At 42.1% G+C, this 25,189-nt stretch overlaps 1 protein-coding gene across 2 annotated transcripts in view; it reads left to right on the forward strand.

The window, feature by feature from the left end:
* The window catches only part of Eif2ak3 (eukaryotic translation initiation factor 2 alpha kinase 3), a 58,216-nt gene that overhangs the window by 13,166 nt on the left and 19,861 nt on the right, over positions 1–25,189 (forward strand). For both annotated transcript variants that reach the window (XM_055596390.1, XM_055596389.1), the window contains exons 2-9: positions 555–684; positions 13,634–13,828; positions 16,160–16,293; positions 18,557–18,791; positions 19,523–19,685; positions 20,994–21,134; positions 21,745–21,867; positions 22,169–22,389. In XM_055596390.1, the coding sequence (XP_055452365.1) occupies positions 555–684; positions 13,634–13,828; positions 16,160–16,293; positions 18,557–18,791; positions 19,523–19,685; positions 20,994–21,134; positions 21,745–21,867; positions 22,169–22,389 (1,342 nt within the window). The remainder of the gene's footprint in view (positions 1–554; positions 685–13,633; positions 13,829–16,159; positions 16,294–18,556; positions 18,792–19,522; positions 19,686–20,993; positions 21,135–21,744; positions 21,868–22,168; positions 22,390–25,189) is intronic.

Genomic DNA, 25,189 nt, shown 5'->3' on the forward strand with positions numbered 1-25,189 from the left:
TAGGGAAGCAGTGTCCTTAGAGAAAGATCTAGGAAAGCAAGCAGCAGAGTGAAAGTTTAGGGAGGAGTCCAGGGCTAGGGCTCAGTCAGTACAGGCTTACTGTATAAGCACGAGGACCCAGGTAAAAGCAGGGAATGGTGGCAAACTACTGGGGAAGCAGCGACTGGATGACCCCTGGAGCTCTGACCTCCACACACACGTACATGCAGGGAAGTTTGGAAGAATGTGTTGGAAAGGAATGAATCTCAGGTGGGGAAAAGGGAGGAGGAGAGGACACAGCCAGGGATGTCGAGATCTTCGTGTTGGCGGTGAGGGTATGGAAGGCGGTGAGACCTAAAAATTGGGGTGTTTTCATCAGATAAAGGGCAGATAAAGGGCATAGTGATGTTAGTTGTCCTTCTGTGGAGACAGATAGGTGGCAAGACCTTAAATGTTGAGGGACAGTGCTCTCCCCGCTTTTCTTAGCGACTGAACTGATTTTGTTTCAAGTGGTGGAGTAAGTGCAGTGTCTAAGATTGCTTTCCAATTTTGCTGTGTTCACTTTTCATTTACAGATCCTTAGTAATTATCAGCACTTTAGATGGACGGATCGCTGCATTGGATGCCGAGAATCATGGTAAAAAGCAGTGGGATTTGGACGTGGGATCTGGTTCCTTGGTTTCATCTAGCCTGAGCAAGCCAGAGGTAAGAAAACCCAAGTTGTTGTGAGACTCGCTGCTGCGTCTTCTTGTGAAGCTTGAACCTGGAGCCTTTGCCTGGGCTGGAGACGTCAGATAGTTACTGCCCTGTCTGTAAAATGCAGTGGGTGTTAGCACACACTTTTAAATGTGTCAATCATGGAAGTAACTGAGGAACCGTGTCTGTTGAATCCATATAGCATATTACCTGATAGAAAACGTGATCACCTTTTCTTATTATCAGCATAGGATCTTCAAGGAGTAACAGTAAGTGAGCTCTTCTAGTTAGAAATCTGTGTTTCATAATCTATGCTTTCTTATTCTCTACGTTTTTCCTTAAGTGCTGCGTATCCTAATTATTTTGTATCCTTCACACTAGGAGAGCAAGAGATGACCCGAGCACACAGGCACACACGTGGGGCATTGCAAGCGTGGGGTTGTAGGTCATCTTTGTGGAGTCAGTTCTCTCCTTCCACTGTGGGTTCTAGGGATTGAACTCCAGTCATCAGGCCTGTGTGGCAAGCACTTTACCGACCGAATCATCTCACCAGCCCTGAATGTATCATTGGATTTTTATTAATTGCAGAGAACTTGTACTTCCTAGTTCTGAGCTCTAGAATATGGAGAGTAACAGATTCAGCCCATGCTTCCAAAACTGCTCTGACTGCCTCATCAGTGAGGAACGCCCACCGCAGTGTGGTGCAATGGGGAGACACAGAGGAGAGCTTATTTTCCAGTATTTAATCCTCCTTCTGCGTTGTCTCCTCCGTCTGTTTAAGCCACTTTAAATAAGTCCATCTTTAGAGTTGTGGCCGCTAGCATGTAGTCAGTCACCTTTCCCCTCCCACCTCTAGTCATCCCTAACTGTGGACACCCCCACAACCCCCGGTACTCTTCTCTTTAACACGCTTCCTCACTGGTATAAAGTTGGAAAGAGACAAGCGCTGACTTGAGAGGTTTAAGAATGACCTTCCTAATGCTGGTGGATCTTTGTGCTGGGAACATTGCTACCAGCCTCTTTTCTGTTTCCACACTTCCCTGTGTCTTAGTAACCGGGTCTGGATCCTTTCTGCAGCACTGATGCAGGGACTTAGGGAAAACGTCTTGCCAAATCTCCACACTTCCCGTGTGCTAAGCCCAGCGGAGACTTTGATCAAGCAATGTTTATTATGCTTTCGTTTTTCTCAGGTGGTATGCTGAAGTATGTTAGCTACTGGCTGTCGTAAAATGGGGGGTTCATTACCTAGGGAGCATAGTCTCTTAAAGGCCCCAGAGTGAACGAAGTAGATTGGTTTCGTATCAACATTCTTTTGAGGAAGTTTGGTGGGTGTGTTGTCAACAGGAAGGAGTGGCAAATGAGATGTGTGTCCCAAGGCACTTCAGCCTTCCTGCCACATACAGTTCTAGATATAATACAAAATATTTGTTCCTAATGGAGCTGTCACTTGCCCTTGTCCACCAGGAATTTTCACTTGCATGGTCAAAGCACAAATAAAGCAGCACAGTGCACTGGTTTATAGGCCCCTTTGGATCAGAAAAAGTTCATGACATCAGAATAAGCCAGGATGCAATGAGAGCTGAACGTACATAATGTGATATGTAATGTGTAATGGATTTGTGCATTTAATGAAAACATAGCGTGTGTACATACGGGGTATGTGCATATATGTGTTTGGGGTGGGTGTGGGTATGGTTTTCCCTCTGAGACAAGCCTCTCTGTTTCAAGCAGGTGCATAAACAGACAGGTGCATAACCAATAGGCAACAATGATAAGGTGCTGTTGGCGAAGAGAAAATGTTTACCAACCTGCTTTCACCCTGATTAGCACAGGGGCTTCCTGTCTCGGCCGTCACGGCCCCAAGATTACCATCATACCATTTATGGAATGCCTTTGAGCAGGTGCTCCTATTGCTGGGCATGGTAGCATACACCTGTAATCCTAGCGTTCAGTCATTCCAGCACTTGAGCTGAGACAGGAGGATTGTGGATTTGAAGCCAGCCTAGGCTACATGAGTGAGATTCTGTCACAAACAAATGAAAGCAAGTGTGTATGCACACCCACATAGTGTATGCTTCATAGTTACTAGTTCTGATTTGTTCACAAATAGTTCATTCACAGAAACGGAGTGTTATTTTATTAGAACTCAGTTGGGCATGGGTGAGGCAGGTGTGTAATCTCGGACTTTGGTTCAAGGACAACCTGGACTACATAGTGAGACATTGCCTTAACCCCCCTCCACTCCCCTCAAAAAGGAAGACAAACTGCAACCTTTTTCTTTCTGTGTAATGCTGGAGACTGAACTGAGGCCTTGTGCTGGCCTTTTGTCAACCTGGTAAAAACCTACATGTCTGAGAAGAGGGAGCCACAGTTGGGAAAATGCCTCCATAAGGTTGGTCTGTAGGCAAGCCTGTGGGTCATTTTCTTAGTAACTGATGTAGGAGGGCTCAGCCCATTGTGGGTGGGGCGACCCTAAGCAAGTGGACCTGGTTGTATAAGGAAGCGGGCTGAGCAAGCCAGTAAACAGCATCCCTCATGTCCTCAATTTCAGTCCTGCCTCATGTTCTATCAGTGATGGAGTCTGACCTGAGAGTTGTAAGCTGAAACAAACTTCTTCAAGTTGCCTTTGACAATGGTGACTCACCACAGCAATAGAAAAGTAACTACAACCTCATGAACTCTAGGCAGGGGCTCTACCTCTGAGTCCTTTGTAATCTCTGAAAGGTTGTCTAATTCAAGGCTAAAGAGAGAGCTCAGTAGTTAGAAACACCGGCTGCTCTTGCAGAGGGACCCAGGTTTGGTTCCAGCACCCACATAGCAGCTCACAGTCGTCTTTGACTCTAGTTCCAGGGTGTCTGTCACGCTCTTCTGGTTTCCATGGGCACAAGGCACACAAGTGGTGCATATAGATACAGGTAGATGCAAAAACTCGTACACATAAAATAAATAAATAAATCTTTGAAGATTCTCTAATTCATACTAAAACTTGTCCAAGTCATTTAATTGATTGTGTGTGTGTGTGTGTGTGTGTGTGTGTGTGTGTGTGTGTGTGTGTGACATAGGCAGAGAGGGAGAGACAGACAGCGACACACAGACACAGGATCTCACTAAGCTATCCTGGAGCAGGCGGTTCTCCACCTCTTCACACTCCTTTCTCAGTCTTCCAAATGCTGGGGTTACAAGCATGCACCAATGTGCCTGACCCACAATTCTTTGCTTTTTGAATCGGCTAAGTCATCAGCTATGAAGTCCATTTTGAAGATTGTCAATCATGTAGTAAGCCTGTATCGAAATGGTTGCTTAATTGCTTTTAATTATAGAGTGAAGCAGTGGTTTTATTTAATTTTTTTAAATCCCTTAATGTGGCTGGAAGCAATTCTGTGAACTAATCTAATTCATTCTGGCATACGTACTGCCAAATGAGAAACTGAGGTTACCGCACAGCTGTTGTTCAGGAAATGGGTTCTTCCTGTGCACTGTTATTCTATTTTATAAGTGTCGGTCAGTTGGGGTGAAAACAGAGATGGTTATTAGAATCACTGTTCTTTCATCATGACTGAGAAATGTATGCTTAAACAGATATTGTCATTTTCCTTCAGACGTTTTATAAGTTGGCTAAATTAGAAAAGTGTATCTTTGCTCTTGAGATTAATTCACAATTTTAAAGATAGTGTTTTATTGTACTCTTTTTTAAAACATGTTTTATTGGTTTGTGTGTGTGTGTGCGCGCACGCGTGTGATATGATGGGAGGTGACATATGCCATAGCACTGACATGGAGGACAACTCTGTAGAGTTAGTTCTCTCCTTTCCCTTTTATATGAGTTCCAGGCTTGAACTCTGGGTGTCTGGCACATAGGGCAGTTGCTTTTGCCCACTGAACCATCCCCAGGCTTTCTCTACATTTTCTTTTGGGTGTGTCCTAATAATGTTCTAGAAGTTCTCCTAACCTCTCCTTCAGAAACTTCAGTTCTTGTTAGCCATGAAGCCGCTCCTCATCTGTGAGGCTCAGTTCTCTGGGATTCCTTAGTAACCTTATTTTTATTTCCCCGTCATAGTAATTTTGACATTTAAGGGGAAATAAAGACCATTTCTATACAATAATGTTGGGCTTCTTTTTATTAAGTCACGTATTATAAAGTAATGCAGTCACTTGTTCATCTGATGTAGTCAGCGCTTCATGCTGGTTAATTAAGGGTTGCCATTTTTGCTTGAGGATATAACTCAGTTGGTAAAGTGCACTGGTCCCTGAGCTCAGTCACCAGCATAAAGCAGGTGTGGTGGCACAGACCTGTAATCCAGCAAGAAGACAACTGAAGACCACACTTAGAATCCAGCTTCTTAAAACTGAACACAGAGAGAGACAGAGAAAATGGTATTTCAGAGATGGGTGGTTATGATTTTTATAGATTTTCTGCATTCCTTCCAATTTCTCTAATTGCTGCTTGGTGTTGATACGTATTACCTTATTTATTTGTTTGTTGAAACAGGGTCTAATGTGTCCCAGGCTAGCCTTGAACTCACTCTGCTGCTGAGGATAGCCTTGAATACCTGATCCTCCAGCCTCTACCGCCTGAATGAAGGGATTACAGGCATGTACTACCCAGTTTTCTGCACTATTGGGGATGGAACCCACGTTAGGCAACCATTCTACCAACTGAATTACATCCACAGCCCCTACAATAAGTATCTGAAAATACAAATATTTTACATTAGAGATACCTGTCATATTTGGCAAGTGCCTTTCTTAAAGACAGCCCTTGATTTATTAGATTCTTTTTAGAATTATTTTTTTAATTGTTATTAATTACAGTTTATTCCGTTTGTATCCCACATGTAGCTCCCTCCCTCTTCTCCACCCATGCCCCTTCCCCAGTCCACGGATAGGGGAGGTCCTCCTCCCCTTCCATCTGATCCTAGTCTATCAGGTCTCATCAGGAGTGGATGCATTGTCTTTCTCTGTGGCCTGGGAAGGCTGCACCGCCCTAAGGGGGAGGTGATCAAAGAGCAGGCCAATCAGTTTATGTCAGAGACAGTCCCTGTTCACATTACTAGGGAACCGGTATGGACACTGAGCTGCCATGAGTCACATCTGTACAGGGGTTCTTGGTTATCTCCATGAATGGTTCTTTGTTAGAGTATCAGTCTTAGAAAACACCCCTGTGTCCAGATTTCTTTGGTTCTGTTGCTGTCCTTGTGGAGCTTACAGCAAAGAGAATGTCAAAAATCCTTTCCATTTTGATTATAGAGTAAATTTAAGAGGAGGCGGAGGAGAAATGTACCCGCCTGTTTATTAGATAGCCAAAGTGAAAGCATTCATCAGTAATGTAGGAACCAGAAGAGATGCACCTTTTAAAAGTAGTTATGGGAAGGCTGACAGGATGACTCGGCTGTTAAAGATACCTGCCACAAAGTCTGATGCCCTGAGCTCAGTTTCTGGAACCCACATGGTGGAAGAAGAGAACTGGTTCCTAAAGATTGTCTTCTAACCTCATTCGTGGTGGCACGTAAGCCTCCCCTCTCCACTAAACATTGCTTTTGTAAATAAATAAATAACTGTGGATTAAGTATGAAAATCAGCTGAAATAAGTAAATGTAGGAAATGTAAGCCACCAAAGTTTTAGTTTTTATCCATAGTCTCCCAGCAAGTGTGTAATGGTATGAGGAACCTAAGGAGTATGGCTGGGTGAGGTGCAGTTGGCAAACTGTCATGAGTCTTGGCATCAGATGAAGCAAGCGGCGTGACTAGTAAAGTTGTTCTGGGCAGGCAGAGTGTCCAGCTTAGTGCTTTTGATGAATACTGTCCACCTACTTTACCCCTCCTAGTAGCACATTCCCAGTCCTGGTTCCTTGCATCTTTGTTGTGTGCTAGAGATGCCCCTGCAGTGATGGAGGTTTGGCGGGGGTGTTCCCTGTAGTAAGCACTGCAGGGTAAAGGTGTTTTCATTCTTCTCTCTGTTGGCTCCTCCTTGTTGAAACAACAGGTGATGCTTTTCATCCCTGTCTCGCTTTCTCGGTACCTTTTCCTTCTTCATTGTTTCTCACCCATGCTACATCTGGAACTCGACTCTGTAACTGGTCTGGTCAGCATATTCCCTTCTGGGTTATAAAGGATACTGGCATCACTGAGTCACAGGCACCATTTTCAACTTTGGGTGACACTGTGTATGAATTATTACTGGATACAACGTTGGAGATTTGATGATGGTTAATGTCTGAGTCACTTACTGACCAAAACACCTGTATATACATACACATCTGGCTTCCAAAGCAGAGTGAGAAGAAATTATTTTTAGAAAATAAAAAAGCTAATAAATAAAGAGTAAGCAATAGAATTAGAAATCACTATATATTCTGTTTAGACTGAATAATGGAATCATCAACCAATACCACAATGAAAAATTGATGGGATACTTTTAAGTGGAGAAATTGAGCTGACTCAATAATGGTAACAACATTATGTAAAGTGGGGCAGGCAAATAATATGCACCTTATAATATGAGCTAGCACAGGAGTCACCGAGCTTCTCATGTAGAGGACCACATGGTCTCTGTAGCTATTGTAACAATTATTGTAATTATAGTGAACTTGGTGGTTGGGGCTCAGAAGTAGTCACAGATAATATGCAGTGAAAGAGTGTGTGACTGGGTTATAGTGAGACTTTTCGTGATGAAACTGATCGGGCGAGACGTAGCCTCTGCAGTTACAGACTCCTAACACAGTAGGAAATAGCAACAGCTCTGAAGTACACATTCTAGGAGATACATGAGATAAAACAAGGTAAGGAATGTGTAAGGTCTGACTGAACCTTCTGTAGGACATTGAATCCTTTCTCTAAAAAGGGAGTGATGCAGAGAGATGGCTCAGTGGCTGCTCTTGCAAAGGACTCAGGTTCAACTCCCAGCACTCATGTGGCTCACAGCCATCTGTAACTCCAGTTCAAGGGGTGCCAGTACCCTCTTCTGACCTCTTAGGTCACCAGGCATACATGTGATGCACAGAAATATGTTCAGGTAAAACATCCATACGTGTAAAGTAAAATGAAAAGAAAAATTTTATTTAATAAAAGGGGACTGAAAACAGTGCTTATAGGGATGTGAAGAATCAGATAGAATGTGTATATGTGGAATTTTCCATTGCAAAATGTATCTTTGGGACAATATAAGATATATGAATTCTTATGCTTTTATGAACCATCTGACAGAGTATCAGTAATTATTGGAAATCAATATGTGAGGGATGCTGTACTGGCCTTGTTACATTTCATAGGTTTGAAATATTTCATAGTAAAGTAACATTGAATATGTGGCCACAAAGAAAGTGAAGAATACATCCAGGACTACACAGAGAGACCTTGTTGCAAGGGAAGGAAGGCAGGCAGGAAGGAAGAAGAGAAGGAAGGAAGGACTAAATGAAAACCAGTTGTGTGCAGCTGGAAGATTTTTTTTTTCCCTAGTGGTGTTCATTTTAATGTTTCTTTTTCTCTTCCTTTTTTTCAGTGAAAATAGAGTTCTTATTTTCACCTTAGTGTTTCAGACAGTTCCAATTACATGTGTACATGTGTGCCACTGGGGTTTTTATTCAGGACCAAAAGTCAGATTTCTTCACTCAGCTGTTCATTCTTTGTAATTGCCCAGAAGTCAAGGGCTCTAGATCTTTGTACCGAGTTTGCTAGCCAATGTGACAGACCTTTATTTTAGAATTATGAACAGAGGGAAAACAAATAGAGGAAGTAAATACAAAATAGCAAGCATTTATACTTTTTTTTAGATGACCAGAGGGAAACACAAGTCCCATAATTAGCTTGAGATGCAGAACAGCGGATCAGAACAAATAGCTGTTCGGGGACAGATGGCTGCTGTGTGGTTATGCATCACCCGGCACCACAACCTTTTTTTTTTTATCAAGAGACTCAAAGCTGACTATCAGAGTGACTCATTCCTTTGCTTAGAGGATGAGGTAATGCTATTGTGAAGGGTGATGTCATCTCTACCTGAACTGCATGCATATAGATCACTGCTCAAGCTCTCCAGGAAAAGCACCATCTGCTTTCATATCCACAGCCTGAAAGGCTTTGCAAAGATTGGTCAGCAGCCTGGAGTATGACTCATAGGCAGCCAATCAGTGACGAGCTGCTATTGAAAAGTAAACTTATAAAATCATAATCCAGAAGCATGACAGGACGATTCGATACTGAATCACAATTCTTAGGTTGTATGTTTTGCATTTACTGAGTTCCCAACATTGAGGGTTTAACTCCTAAAAATAAAGTTGTTTTCTCGATGTGGTCAGTCATCACAAACCTTCTTGGTTGTTAAAAACATTTTTTTTAATTGCTCATAAATGTTCTATTACATTAGAGCCGCATGGGTCGTTCTTGAATTTCAGTCCACATTAGTTTGACAGCTGCTTTCTGCAGTTAGGAGATGGTGTGTTCCCCAAGAACCAGCTGCTCCTTAGAGAGTTGCTGGTGGAAGAGGAAACATGCCAAAGGAAATGCTTACCTGGTGGCAAACCCACCAAGGCTCCCTCCGTTTTGGTGACAGTGCTTCCCCACACCCTTTGAATCTGCCATTCTCCTGTGCAGAGTGTCAAATTCCCGACGTATGACAGAGGACAGGCAACAGTAAGCACTTGGTTTTCTTCATTTGTATCTTGAAACGGCACATCATCTACGTATTGCTGAATAGTCTCTATCACAACACACATTTGTTTTAGTGGCAACTTTAAGTCATCCTACAAATAAAGGTAATTGTTTTAAATATAATATGCTGTTATGAAGAAATATAAGGAAGGGAGCTGGAGAAATGGCTCAGTAGTTAAGAGAACTGAGTGCTATACCAGAGGACCTGGGTTCAATTCCCAGCACCCACATGGCAGCTCACAGCTACCTGTAACTTACACATATTATGCATAGATATACATGCATGCAAATATAATGAGATAATTAAAAGAGAAAAATAAAGAGATTTAAGGAAGCAAAAAATAAATAGTAACTTTAAACTAATATCAGGTAGTACCAGTGTCTTTGGAGAATTTATGAAAAATCAGATATTAGCTAGACATGATGACATATGCCTGTTAATTGTAGCACGTGGGAAATGTGCAGAAAAGTTGCTGTAAATTTGAGGTCAGTCTATGCTACATAGTGAGTTCTATGGCAGCCTGATCTACAGTATGAAATCTGTCTCAAAACTACAATAGAATATAAATATCCTGTTGGTCATATATCTATATTATATGTATATATAATATATATATATATAAATATCCTATGGTCATATAAATATCCTATTCATTGTCAGATTTTTCTGCCTGATTAACATTGATAATTATTGTCTGATCTAAACTTTATAAATGCTAAGTTTTTCAATTCTAGAGTTCCCTTTTTTATTTTTTATTGGCACTTATTTTTTATTGGCCTGAACTTAGGACTTAGGTCTCTCTCTCTTCTCCTTTTTATTTATCTCTCCTCCCTCCCTTATCTATCTATCTATCTATCTATCTATCTATCTATCTATCTATCTATCTATTGTTTTTCGAGGCAGGGTTTCTCTGTGTAGCCTTGACTATTGTGGACTCGCTTTATAGACCAGGCTAGCCTCGTCTATCCACCTGCCTCTGCCTCCCAGAGCACTTAGCTTCTCTCTCTATAGTGCTTACTTTGTCCAGTCGCATGCCTCCAAACTTGCTTTTTGTCATAATAAGATGGCAATGGCTCATCTTATACCTATTCCACTTTTGCTGTGGACTTGGACATTTCCTTCTGGTGGAAAATTAAAATCTGGATGTTAGTGTTAAGTCATTAACATTCACAAACAAATTTGACCATTTCTATGCCTGCTGAATATTTCTACAATAAACAATTTTGAGAATATACTAGAGTCTCAGCTTTAGTTACCACAGGAAGTGAAGTACAGGGCTGAGTGTGAAGTTCGGTGGCATTAATTCATTAATTCACCGCAGTGTGTTAATTCACTCACCACAGCCTGAGGCCGTAGAGTCCATCCCTATCCTAGCAAGGTTGGACACAGAGCGGGCTGGAGAGAGAGCTCACTGGATAATAGCACTGGTTGCTCTTGCAAAGGGCCTGGCTTCACTCCTTGCACCCACACGGCAAACCCCTACTCCAAAGGATCCAGCACCCTTTTCTGGCCTCTATGGGCACATGGTACACATACACAGATACAGGCAAAACACATGAAATAAATAAATCATAAGAGACTACATAGAGATAAGAAAGTAGAGAGGCTGGTGAGTAGAGCACTAGCCGATTGCTTGGGTGCCTAAAATCTTTGGTTCAGTTCTTAGCACCCAAAAAAAGTACTGCTGCACTATGGAGTGGAAAGTTTTCCGTCAGCAAGTGTACACTGGCAGTATTTAAAACGGTGATGCCAGATTGAAGGCCAGGTAGCTCTTAGTGGCCAGTCGTATAAGAAGGTGTTCCAGGGAGAAGAAACGCATTGCCAGGGAATTGAGTGGTGGCAGGAATGGTAGTTGTTGGTTGTGTAAGCATGCTGGGTTTCTGCCCACGTAGGAAAAAGGGAGAGAAAAGTGACAGGAAGGTTGTTAGAGGTCACACTGACAGGACTTTGAATGTCCTCTACAGGATTTCTAGTCCTTGGGATTTGGGGTCTTTAGTAAGAAGATAATAAAGAGCCATTGAAGATTTTTCAATATTGTTATAACAAGCTTATCCGGCCCAGAGTGATTAATCTAAAAGATACATCAGCTTAGACTGAGGGAATTTCCAGTTGAGATCTGTAAAGAGGTTATTATAATAGTTCAGGTCATACAGAATAAGGATTTGAACTAGAATATTTCAGAAGTGAATCAGGACCGTGGTCTTCACCTGTCTTCCAAACCCCCAGAGTGTAAGGCAGAGGTACAGGAAGTGTAGAGTGTGAGTGAATACCAAGTTAGACTCCTTAAAGAAAGCCTGCTGCTTCAGGCATCAAAGACATCCAGGGGGCTCTGTGCCAAACAGGTAAGGCTGACATTTGTTTCAAGGGTTGTTTTGTCTTTAACTCTTTCATATTCCCAAAGTTTGAAGCCTTGATTGATTGAGACAGAAGTTGTGTCATTAATTGGGGTGGATGAAAATTTAATTTTCATTCATTCATTCATTTTTTTTAATTTATTTTAAGGAATTCTTTTTTTTTTTAAAGATTTATTTATTATGTATACAATGTTCGGTCTTCATGTACACCTTCACACCAGAGGAGAGCACTGGATCTCATTATAGATAGTTGTGAGCCATATGTGGTTGCTGGGAATTGAACTCAGGACCTCTGGAAGTGCAAGCAGTGCTCTTAACCTCTGAGCCATTTCTCCAGCCCAAATATTTATTTATTTATCTTTACTTTATGTGCATTAGTGTGAAGGTGTCAGATCCCTTGGAATGGGCATTACAGATAGTTGTGAGCTGCCACGTGGGTGCTGGGAATTGGACCCGGGTCCTTTGGAAGAGCAGACAGTGCTCTTAACCACTGAGCCATCTCTCCAGCACCCAGGACCTGAGTTTAAGCCCTCATTTGGTTTTTGAGACAGGGGTTTTTTGTGTAGCCTTGGCTGTTCTGGACTCTGTAGACCATGGTGGCCTCGAACTAACAGAGATCCACCTGCCTCTGCCTCCCCGAGTGCTGGAATTAACTTATTTTTAAGGTCAGTGACATGAAGATTTGTACTGAAATTCCTAAGTCATCCTTGGCTAGAGACCTTAGGTCATGCTCTGGTTTCCTTCCTTTTGCCCATGCTGCCCAGTGAATCTACCATTGAAGCCTTCCTGTTATAACACAGCTTTGCTAACTTCCTCACTTTCTTCACTGCTAACTAGTCTTTGGACTGATTCTCTGCTCAACTGTCCATGCCTCCTTTGTTGCTCCTTATCTTGTTCATTGTTTTTCTGGTGCCTCAGTTATGACCAGGTCATTTCTACCCAGAGGCCTTTGCAAGTTTGTTCTCCAGATGTCAACATGATCTACTGTTTCTTGTGGAGAGCTTGCCCAGCTGTTATTAGTTTTCTCGGCAGGATCTGCCATGAGTTCTCTATCGACAGTTCCTTTCCACTCTGCCCCTTTATCTTTAATTCTGCTTTCTCCTTATGATCTCCATCACTAACATATGTGTCATTTACTGACAGTGTTTGTCTCCAGACATCAGACTTCAAGCTCTGTAGGATAGTGACTTTTTTTGTCTGTCTGCTTGCCTTTCCTGAGCCAGCCATCAAGGTTTTGTTTAGCCAGGTATAGTGGCCCGTGTCTTTAATCCCCACATTTGGGAGGCACAGGCAGATGGATCTCTTTGCGTTTGAGGCCAGCCTGGTATACAGAGAAAGTTCCAGGGCAGCCAGGGTTACAAAGAGAAACTCTGCCTTGGAAAACCAAGTTAAAAAAAAAAAAAGATTTTGTTTAAAGAAGGAAGCATGACTGCACACTTGAAATGTGTAGGGGCTTAGTTAGCAGCTGTCGACTCACAGCAGTCGACTTGAGAAAGGACGTGAAGAAAAGGGACGCTGGTTGAATTAGTTTCCCTCACCCTGTGTTCAGTCTGAGTCTGTAACTGGCCAGAATGACGTGGGCCTAGAATAATTCATGTTATCCATTTACTAGAAAATCATACTGTTCCTTAGCTTATTAACAGCTATGAAAATTACAGTACCCTTTAATTGGTTTTTTTTTTTTTGGGGGGGGGGTGTCTGTTTGGTTTTATTTTGTTTTGTTTTTACTTCATTGGATCCCCAGGGTCTCCTTCGGCAACTTATTTACCCATAGCAGAGTTTGAGAAAAACCATACTGGTTTTTCAGTCAGGCCAGGGGACCATAGGCCTGTGAAGTGACGGGCGTTCTTTTCAGTAACTTATGGTTGATAGACTGTTGTTTTGAATGTTGCTCAAAACCCTAGATCTTAGTTACTAGGCTTCAAGGTGCAAGGCTTTTAAAAGCCCGCTTTTGTTTCAGGTGTTTGGGAATAAGATGATAATTCCTTCTCTGGATGGAGACCTCTTCCAGTGGGACAGAGACCGAGAGAGCATGGAGGCCGTTCCTTTCACTGTGGAATCCCTTCTCGAATCTTCATACAAATTTGGAGATGATGTTGTTTTGGTTGGAGGAAAATCTCTTACCACATATGGACTCAGTGCGTATAGTGGAAAGGTGAGTTACAGTGTTTGTATGGGGTGAGTTGGAAAACATTAGGAAAGAAGAAACAGCGCTTTTAGTCAGGGTCTCACTCTGTAGCTGGCTAGCCTGGAGCTTGCTGTGTAGACCAGGCTGGCCTCAAATCCACTGAGTTCCACCTGCCTATATGCTGTTGGAGGTTGAGCTTTATTGTACTTTCCCCCTGGAGATAGAATTTGTTTTAATAAGACAATTGTGGGGTTGTAATGGGAAAGTAAGTTTATCTAAGGTAAGAGTAAACATCAGAGGACTGGAGAGATGGCCCAGCTGTCAAAGGCTCACAACCAAAAATACAGGAGTAAACGTCAGAGCCAGGTTGGCAGGAGGAGAGTTAATAATATGTTCTACTGTGCCAGGTGCTTTTATAGTGTGTTATTTTTGAAATCTTCATAATATTCTTTTATTTATTTTTTTTAAATTGATTACACTTTATTCACTTTGTGTCCCCCCCATAAGCCCCTCCCTCCTCCCCTCTCGATCCCACCCTTTCACCCCCTTCTTCACACATACCCCTCCCCAAGTCCACTGATACGGGAGGTCTTCCTCTCCTTCCTTCTGATCTTAGTCTATCAGATCTCATCAGGAGTGGCTGATTGTCATCTTCTGTGGCCTGGTAAGGCTTCATAATATTCTTAAGGATTATGTATTTTATATCACATTTTTATAGGCAAAAAAAAAAAAAAACCCTTCAAAGACTAATAATAATCCTGATAAGAATAATCACTCCTTGTTTATCTGGTTTGGTCCCATGAAATTGCCCAAGGAGAGATCTGCTGCTCACTAAAAAGATAAGGAAATTGAGAATTTAACAGATTCAGAAACTTGAAGGTCAAATTTGCCTCAGACCAGGCTGATGGCAAAGTCATTAATGACTCACATTCTTTCTAACAAGACTACTGGGATACAGTCCAGAATCAGCCTGCCTCCTAGCCCCTGGACAGATAGACATTTTCTGTATAGATTTATACTATGAAAACGAAGGATGGGTATGAGTTCCTAACCTGTAGGTTCCCAGAGCTCAGCAGTTCCTCATCCAGGTGCTGGGCCTTGTACACACCTCTTCTGGATGCTTTTGTCTTCCCCACTCACCTGCATCTGAGGAGACTGAGGATTTTATGCTATCTAGGCTGGCCATTGTTGTTTTGTTTTGTTTTGTTTTTAATTAAAAGGCAAGTCTTGAGTCTCCCTCTATGTTTGTATCCTCCTATAATCTGTGGGGTTGATCTGGTTCTCTGCCTCGCTGTACTGCTGCAAAGAGTCTAGGGTTCCAGCGTGTTTCTGCCGTTTGTGATTTTAGTTTGGATCAGACTGACGATCCTCCTTTTCTTAAGTAAAGGGTATTAGAAAACATTCAAGTGTTTCAAAACCATATGCGTAATATGAGGTGGAAATTGTCGACGCATCTGGAATGTTAGTAATGACATCTCTTCAACCCTTGGTTATTCATTTCTCCCCATAAATTCCGTGGAATGCCCCAAAACAGGGCTCAAATTATTTCAGTCCTTAAAAATCACTTATTCCCTAAAACAAATTTTGTTGGAACTTTCATGGTTCTAAATAGCTTACTTTAGGATTTCGTAATCTAACTGATGCTCATAACTTAGGTACTTCTTCTGGATTTCTTTAATTTCATTTTACTTTTTAAAAATTATAATCCAGGCATGGTGGCATATGCCTTTAATCCCAATACTAGGGAAGCAGAGTCAGGCAAATATCTGAATTTGAGGCCAGCCTGATAGACAAAGGGAGTTCCAGAACAGCCAGGGCTGTTACACAGAGAAACCTGTCTCAAAAAAGAAAGAAGGAGGGGCTGGAGAGATGGCTCAGAGGTTAAGAGCACTGGCTGCTCTTCCAGAGGTCCTGAGTTCAATCCCCAGCAACCACATGGTGGCTCACAACCATCTATAATGAAATCTGAAGCCCTCTTCTGGCATGCATGTGTACATGCAGACAGAACACTATACATAATAAATAAATAAATAAATAAATAAATATTTAAAATGAGAGAAAGAAAGAAAGAAAGAAAGAAAGAAAGAAAGAAAGAAAGAGAGAAAGAAAGAGAGAAAGAAAGAGAGAAAGAAAGAAAGAAAAATTATAGAGGTCTTGTGTTGGACATGGTGATCTACACTTTAATCCCAGCACTTGGGAGGCAGAGACAGGTGGATCTCTGTGAGTTCAAGACCAACTCTGTCAACATGTTCCAAGTTCTAAGCCAACCAGGGCTATATAGAGGTGGTGGTGGTGGTGGTGGTGGTGGTGTGTGTGGGTATCTTGCTTCCTTGATTCATTTTATATCTGTCTTTTCAGCTGAGGTATATCTGTTCTGCTTTGGGATGTCGCCGATGGGATAGCGATGAAATGGAAGAAGAGGAAGACATCTTGCTTCTGCAGCGCACACAGAAGACTGTGCGAGCTGTTGGGCCTCGGAGCGGCAGTGAGAAGTGGGTATCAGACTAGCAGTAACGGCATAATTTAGAAGTTCCAAAAGCTGGGTGTAGGGTGCACACCCTTAATCCCAGCAAAGGCCAGGAGGGGGAAGAAGAGCTCGACTTCTTTAAACCCAAGATTTCTTCCAGGCTTCCCTTTGTAGAGATTCTGTGAAGTATTTGTTAACCTAAAAGCACAAAGTACTTTGAAGAGGAATGAATGCCTTATTGTGTTAATCCCAGACATCTGAGGAGAAAGACCACAGACCCAAATCATCATGACAAAATTAATTAAAGCAAACTTTTTTATTCATATACGCAGGTTCTCTCCCCCTAAAGGCAGGGAGAGACATGACAGAGACAAGGTTTTTATAGCTCAAGGGTAGGAGGTTCCCAAATGGGGGATTTGGTGGGCAAACTAGGCAGGATTCTGGGAGCAGAATTCAAGCCTGAAACAAAGGCATGATTGTAAGATGGTCATAGCTACAAGTGATCATAACAAGGTAGCCATAACAACCCTTTGAAACAAAGGTAGGGTTGCAATGTTGTTATAACAACTTTTGAAACAAAGACATGATTGCCATTCCCAGAATAGGCAGAACAGAACCATTTGCAGTTAAGGTTGCAGGTGGGGCATAGCCCAATTCTTGAGAAACAGGGATTTAATCATAAACAGGAATGAACCTAGTTTGTCTTGACTATAAGATGGCAAGCCTAAGATGCAGGCAGGCCAAACAGCATCACATCGAGTGCTTCAAGGTATGGTAGCCAGGAGTCCCGGGAGTGAATGTATTTTATCATAGTCGTAGGTCAGTGACACTTAGCATAGCAACATGACTGATGGAAGTTATTTAATGTCAGGAAACCCTTAAGACAGAGTTAGCCGGCACTCTTTGAGTGTCTGTGGGTGGTTTCATAGTTGGTCTCATTAACCCATTGTATTTTATTTATCTTTTATTTATGTTTGTAGTGCTGAGAAGCAAACCAGGCTCTTTGCACGTGTTAGGCAATATTCCACCACTGAGCTGAAGTCCCAACTCCCAGCTTTAGAGTAATCATTTACTCTGCTTTCAAAGTACTGGCCGTTCATTTGACCTAATACTTTTTGTTTTTTGTTGTTTTTTTTTTTTCAAATAATGAGCCTTATATAATTTATCTCTTAAATATATGATTCAGCCATTAGATGCGCCGATTCTGTCATCTCCAGATTTTTTTCCAGCCTGATATACTAAGCTCTGAGTTTCCTGTATAGTTAAAAAAAAAAAAATCACTTTAGATCTCATCTTGATCTTTTGAAACTGAACCAGACTTACAGATTTTGTCACCTGATGAAATAGAATTCAGGTGTCTCTTCTGAAGTTTGTTTTTTCAAACTTTTTGTTTTTGCTGGCCTATGAATAGAGCTTTGCCTTTGTCTGTCTACTTATCCTGCTGAGACTGTTAAGTCTGAGAGCTCTGTGGGAGCTTGGCCACCTGGGGGCAGAAATGCAGCTTAGCACATTTGTGAGTTACCAGAACTGAAGAGGCAGTGTGGGGTTCTTAAGAGAGAGATCTAAGCTCCATGTTCCTTTAACATGAATATATATGTATATATACATACATATATCACTGGATTTCAGAATTCTTAACTAGAGGGTTTTATATCTAAGTGATATGACATTCAAGTAAAATCAATAGCTAGACCATTTTATATCTAAGTGGCATGACACTGTAGTTAAATCAATGGTTACATGGATTTTCTGTTTGCTAACTATGGAAGAAACATTGCTGCTTGATGGATTAGAATGCAGACACCTAGGACAGAGTGACCCACCATATTTTGGTCAGTAGAGAGCTGACAATAGGCTTTCGATGTCTGAAAAAATTTTAAGTTCCTTCTGCAGTCATCTTTTCATTAGAATCTAATATTGATGCATATTCCTTGCCTTTTACATTGATTCGTTGAGCTGTAGTTTACTGTGCTCAGGTAGTTAAGAAATTGAGGCAGGCTGCATGTCACCTTATTTTAATGTGATTTTGTTGTGCTTTGTGAAAAATACGTGTTAATTTTTGAGAAAACATCTGGCCATAAGTGTTTCTAGTCTATAACCTCAGAATGACTGTTTGCATGGTTCTCTCAGGCCCTCTTGTGATAAAAATCAGCATTGTGTTCCTTTCCAGAAAGTTATGATGAGGTCTTCCCATCACAAAATTATTGTTTTCTTCAAAAAACAGTGCTGTGTTATTTGGTCCCTTCATTTAAATATAAGATTCTAAAACACACCTTTATAAATTTAAGGTGGAATTTCAGTGTTGGCCACTTTGAACTTCGGTATATTCCAGACATGGAAACTAGAGCCGGGTTCATTGAGAGCACCTTAAAACCGGGCGGAAACAAAGAAGACTCTAAGATTATTTCAGATGTGGAAGAAAAAGAAGCTACGATGCTGGACACGGTGATAAAAGTTTCTGTTGCTGACTGGAAGGTCATGGCGTTTAGTAAGAAGGGAGGCCGCCTAGAATGGGAGTACCAGGTATGAGACCACCGATTCAGGACCTCTGTCCCCCAGCCCTTGTCTGACTTGTCTAACACTTTTTTTTTCTGCTTTAAAATTGTGACTTTAAGAGACATTTTGTGGCGTAGCATGGTGGTTGAGTCAGTAAGTACTTGCTGTGTAAGCATGGGGACCTGAGTTCAGATCCCAGCACCCACACAAAAAGCCAGTCCTGGGGATTCAGGTCTGTACCAGCCATGGGAAGGCAAAGGAATGTGGGTCCATGGGACTCATTGGCTGGTCAGCCTGGCCTGATCAGTGAGTTCCTGTAATTGGGGAGAGACCCTGTATCAAAAAATAAGTTGGAGGAGCTGAAGAGATAGATGGCACTGTGGTGAAGAGCAGCTGGTGTTCTCGTAGAGGACACAGATTGTGCCCCTAGCACCCCCATGGCTATTCACAATGGCCTGTAACTCCATTTGTAGTAGAGCTCCTGACCTCCGCAGGCACCAGGCGTACAAGTGGCGCACAAACATACATGTAAGTGAAACACCCATCTACTTAAAATAAAATAAATGAAATAATGTGCAAAGCAACTAAAGAAGATAGCATCAACATCCAACTTCCATATGTATACCACACAGGTACACACAAAAAGAAAGGGATAATTAAGAACAAATAAATAAAGAAGAAGACATTTACAAGTTGAACCCACTTAAATATTGCTTAAGTTGCTAAATGTTGTTTATTTTTTTTTCCTTTTTGTCTAGTTTTGTACTCCAATTGCATCTGCCTGGTTGGTGAGGGACGGCAAAGTCATCCCCATCAGTCTGTTTGATGATACAAGTTACACGGCTAATGAAGAAGTTTTGGAAGATGAGGAAGACATTGTAGAGGCTGCCCGGGGAGCCACGGAGAACAGCGTGTACTTAGGTGGGTAGATGTAGCTAGTGAGAGGTCCACTGAAGTACTAAGTACATTCTTTTGATCTAGTTAACACTGACATCTGTGCCTTGATTTGCATTCTTGCAGTTTTTCCACTTGTCCAGTTCTGCAGCCTAATTAGTATAGTATATTCTTTTCATCACCTACATTAGGAAGGCTTAGAAATACTCTCACTGTGTAGAGCAGTGGTTCCCGATCTTCCTAATGCTGTGACCCTTATGTGCCTCAAGGTGTGGTTAAAATTATTTTGTTGCTACTTCATAACTGTAAATTTGCTATTATGAATCATAGTGTAAATATCTGTTTTCTAATGATCTTGGGCAGCCCCTGTGAAAGGGTCATTTGCTCCCCAAAGGTTATCACCCACAGGTTGAGAATCACTGATGTAGAGACAAAAACCCTTTATCACATCTGTATTGGTTTGCTATCCTATAATTTGTTTATTTCATGATATCATCAGAGCTTTTCTGAAAAATAAATTTTTTCTGTGGTTCTGGACTACTGAGCATATCATATAAATACATTTTGAAAATTTTGGTATCTATTCGGGTTAGTTTAGGTTATTAAATTGTCACAAGGTTATATCAACGATAGGCCACCCATAATCAACCCAGTGTCCATGAAAAGCTGTAATCTGAAGGAATATATATCTTTGGCAACATGTACAAGTCAAGTATATCTTTAAATAATATATTCATGGACTTAAAGAGGTCTCTCCTTTTTGTTAAATAAAATAAAATATCATGCATGTGTTACAGCAGTATATGGCCAAACTGTTAGTCATGGGCCTGGAATTATAGTTATTTAGATAAACTCTTACGGAGACAGTCATTTCATCTCTTGAAGCACCCAGAATCTTATTTTTTAATGTTTCAGTTGGAATGGTTTTCTGTTACTGAAAATGTGCCATTTATTCACTGAGGAACATTGTACAGGCCTTACATATGCTCTTTGGTTTTGTTGAGTCAAATGGAAATGCTTTAAGCATCTTCTCTACAAAAAGCTGTGTAGCAGACAAAGAAGTAAGTGAAGTTCATCTAAGTGCATTAAATCAAAATAGTGAACTTTTAAGAACTCCATCACAGAGGCAGAGCTCTTCCAGAGTCCTGCTCTTCCAGAGGTCCTTTTCCATTCCCAGCAACTACATGGTGGCTCCCAATCATCTTTAATGGGATCTGGTGCCCTCTTCTGGCGTGCAGGCAGATCATTGTATACAGAATAAATACATCTTTAAAAAATACAAAAAAAAAACAAGAACCCTCTATCTCATGGCTGACATATTTTTGGTTGACCCAGGGATGTATAGAGGCCAGCTGTACCTGCAGTCATCCGTCAGGGTCTCAGAAAAGTTCCCTACAAGCCCGAAGGCCTTGGAATCTGTCAATAGTGAAAATGCAATTATTCCTCTGCCGACAATCAAATGGAAGCCCTTAATCCGTAAGTCACTTGGAAAGTTTACAAATACTCCTGAAGTCTCTAGGTAAGCCAGGTGTGAAGCCTGCAACTAGTGCAACTAGCCTACAACTTCCTAGCACTTGAAGTGTGGGAGCAGGAGGCTCGGAGGGGCTCAAGTCCTATTCAACCTGAGTGTGAGGTCAGGTTGTGGTCCTATCTCAAAGAAAAGAAAAACAAGCACATGTTTATCCAAGTACTTGAGAGGCAGAAGCAGTCAGAGCTCTGTTAGTTCAAGGCCACCCTCGAACTAACTGGAGTTCCAGCCAACCAGAGCTACAAAGAAAGACCCTGTCTCCAAAACCAACTAACAAAAAAACTGTTAGAAAAAGAATATAGCGGGTTGTGGTGGTACAGAGGCAGGCTGATTCTGAGTTGGAGGCCAACCTGATCCACAGAGTGAGTTTCTGCATCTGTTGTTTTGGGATAACATTGCTCCTGAGCTCAGATTATCTCCTTCCCTACCGGAGCTAGGACTGCAAGTGTAAGTCATCTTCCTAGCGCAGGCTTGATTTGGGTAACTATCAGCTACGTGAATGAATGAGCCAGTGCCTTTTATTAAAGTCATATGGTTAATAGTTTACATTGTCTTTAGATTCTCCTTCTAGGACTCCTGTCTTGGTTGGGTCTGATGAATTTGACAAGTGTCTAAGTAATGATAAGTTTTCCCATGAAGAATACAGTAATGGTGCACTTTCAATCCTACAGTATCCATATGGTAAGTATCATTCCCATAAATGGAAAATATTCCATTTCATTTGTTTCATTCAGTTCTTTGAAATTAATTACTAGAATTAAGATGAAGGTAAATTGGCCGGGTGGTGGTGGCACACCCTATAATCCCAGCACTTGAGATGCAAAGGCAGGCGCAGAGGCAGGAAGATCTCTGAATTCAAGGCCAGCCTTGTCTGCAGAGTAAGTTCAAGGACAGAGAAACCCTGTTTTGGGGGGAAGAGGGAGAGAAAAAGAACCATTATTGTTGCCTCAACACAAAACACTCTTGATGTTTGTTTGCTCAGATAATGGTTACTATCTTCCATATTACAAGAGAGAAAGGAGTAAGCGGAGCACACAGATCACAGTCAGATTTCTGGACAGCCCACACTACAGCAAGAACATCCGCAAGAAGGACCCTGTCCTTCTCCTGCACTGGTGGAAGGAAATATTTGGAACAATCTTGCTTTGCATCGCAGCCACGACCTTTATTGTACGCAGGCTTTTCCATCCTCAGCCCCACAGGGTAAGGTGCTCTTTCAGCCTAATGAGCTTCAAAGTGTTCGTGGAATAGAAAACTTAGACAAAGGACCCTGGAAAGGTGGCTCAGCAGGTAAGAGCACTGGCTGTTATTCCAGAGGACCCTGGCTCAATTCCCAGCCTCCATGTGGCTGTGCTGAATCTACTTCCAAGGGACATGAGGCCCTCTTCTGCCCTCTGTGGGCACTACAGATATGGCACAGCAAGACACATGCAGACAAAACACTCAGGCAAATAAAATAAATATAAGTAAATATTTGAGCCAGGTGCGATGGCGCATGCCTGTAATCCCAGCACTCAGGGAGGCAGAAGGAAGGATCTCTGTGAGTTCAAGGCCGCCAGCCTGGTCTACAAAGTGAGTCTAGGACAGTCAACACTACACAGAGAAATCCTGTCTCTAACTCCCACCGCCCCCCCCCAAAAAAAACAACAACAAAAAGAAAAAAAACTTACAGAAGGGGAGGTTAATGTACTTTACCATAGAATCACACCTATACCGTCTCCATCCCTTAGCCAGGAAGGCACAGTCCAGGAACTGTGCTGCTAGTCAGTTCATCACTGTGCAGAGGTCCTAGAGTGTACTTCCACAAATCTACACAGTCAAAGCTGCTACGTACTAGGCAGTATGACACAGCCTGCTGCTGCTAGGCTGCAGCCTCACAGTCTGTGACTGAAACACAGTGTTATCCGAAATAGGGAAGGCATAGTAAGAGAAAATCCTAGCCAGTTGTTTTCAACTCTATTACAATGTTGTGGGGAAGGCTGGAGAGATGGTTCAGTGGTTAAGAGCACTTGCTCTCTTGTAGAGGATCTGAGTTCATTTTGCAGCACCCACATCAGACAGCTCTTAACTGCCTGTAACTCCAGCTACCGGGGATCTGACACCCTCTTCTGGCCTCCATGGGTGTCCTCATATACTTGGCATAGAGTTATACATACATGTATACATAAATAAAAATAAAACATCTATTTAGGGGCCTGGAGAGATGGCCCAGAGGTTAGGAGCACTGACTGTTCTTCCAAAGGTCCTGAGTTCAATTCCCAGCAACCACACGGTGGCTCACAACCATCTAGAATGAGATCTGGTGACCTCTTCTGGCATGCAGGCAGAATACTGTGTAAGTAATAAATAAATAAATCTTAAAGAAATATTATAAAAAATTCTTTTTACATAATGACACATTTCTGGGGGCACTGTTGTGTGCTACGTGTACTGTCGATGCATGAGTGGCCGTCATGCAAGGCATGGCTATCCCCCACTTCTGCTGCTTCATCTTCACTCGGCCCTCTCGCCACTGTATTCCGGCTTTCACTCCTTACAGCTCACAAACCTGACCTTGACTAGAGCTTTAGATATCTTTGTTAAGCAGAGTGGACATTTTCCTGGCCCCTGAGCGAGCCCCTGTGATGCCACTGCTGCGTGCTTTTCTCTGACTTGTCCTGCCTGCCTTCCTTGACCCAGACCCTCCCACTCTCCTTGAAAGTTGAGCGGATCCTCCAGGGCTTCACTTCCCTCAGCCCCTCTTGGGCACCTCACATGCACAGAGTCCCCTCACATGTTCTGGCCTTTAAGACCGAGTCTCAGCCTGTAACCCAGGTTGGCTGGGACTGACAGCAGTCTACCTGCCTCAGCTTCCTGGGTACTAGGATTCAACGTTTGATCCCACATCCAGATCCTTTTTCTGGAATGACTCTAGTGAGACCTATCCAACTACCTCAGATGAGCCGTATCTCAGACTGTTCTCATTCACCCCATACCAGCCGCAGCCTGTCCCACTGGCATTTTCCGTCTCAGACTGCAGTGCTCCGCTTCTTGCCACAGCCAAACTGTTCTCTTCCTCACTGGTCACCAGATCTGCCACGGTCTTCTTTCTATGGATCTTCAGTTTTCTTTTCACTTCCTTATCTCTGTTTTCATTTCCTAGATACCAGTCTTCGTCATCTGATTGCTGAAATATTTCTACCTGGGTTCATGACTCTAGTCTACTCCTGTCTGCAAGCCATTCTCCATCTCCCACTCTACGTGTATTTCCTGGCTTTAAACCTCTAATAACTGCCTTCACATCCTTCTTAGAACAAAGTTCATCCTTCTTCAGATATGCAAGGGTGATTTATGCCCTTCCTGTTCTGCATTCATCTTTGCCCACACCTGGATCCTTAGATTCCTGAATTGGGCTCCCTGCTTATGTCAGAAACACCCCCTTTCCTTGTTAATGCATTCAGTATGGATTATCTCATTTCTTTTTGCCTAGAGATGACATTCTGGAACCAGTTAGTTATTCGTCCTGCTCTCCAGCCTTTTACATAGCACCTGGCAGGACAGAAATCAGTTACTGAATAGATGAGCCATGATTACCCCTGCCCTTTACCATACTAATTTTTTAAAAATATTTTTATTTTATGTGCATTGGTGTTTTGTTTGCATATATGTCTGTATGAGATCCTCTGGGTCTGGCTTTACAGACAATTGTGAGCTGCCATGTTGTTGCTGGGAATTGAACTTAGGTCCTCTGGAAAAGCAGCTAGTGTTTTAGCCACTGAGCCATCTCTCCAGCCACTACATGCTAATTTTTAATATCCCCTAGAACAGTGGTTCTCAACCTTCCTAATGCTGTGACCTTTTAATACAGTTCCTCATGTTCCCCAACTATAAGATTATTTTCATTACTACTTCATAACTGTAATTTTGCTACTGTTATGAATCATAATATAAGTATTTGTGTTTCTAGTAGTTTTAGGTAACCCCTGTGAAAGGGTCATTTGGCCCCCAAAGGGAATGAAACCCA

This window comes from Psammomys obesus, unplaced genomic scaffold, assembly GCF_907164565.1.
Source record: "Psammomys obesus unplaced genomic scaffold, mPsaObe1.curated_primary_1811, whole genome shotgun sequence".
In the NCBI taxonomy this organism is placed as follows: domain Eukaryota; kingdom Metazoa; phylum Chordata; class Mammalia; order Rodentia; family Muridae; genus Psammomys; species Psammomys obesus.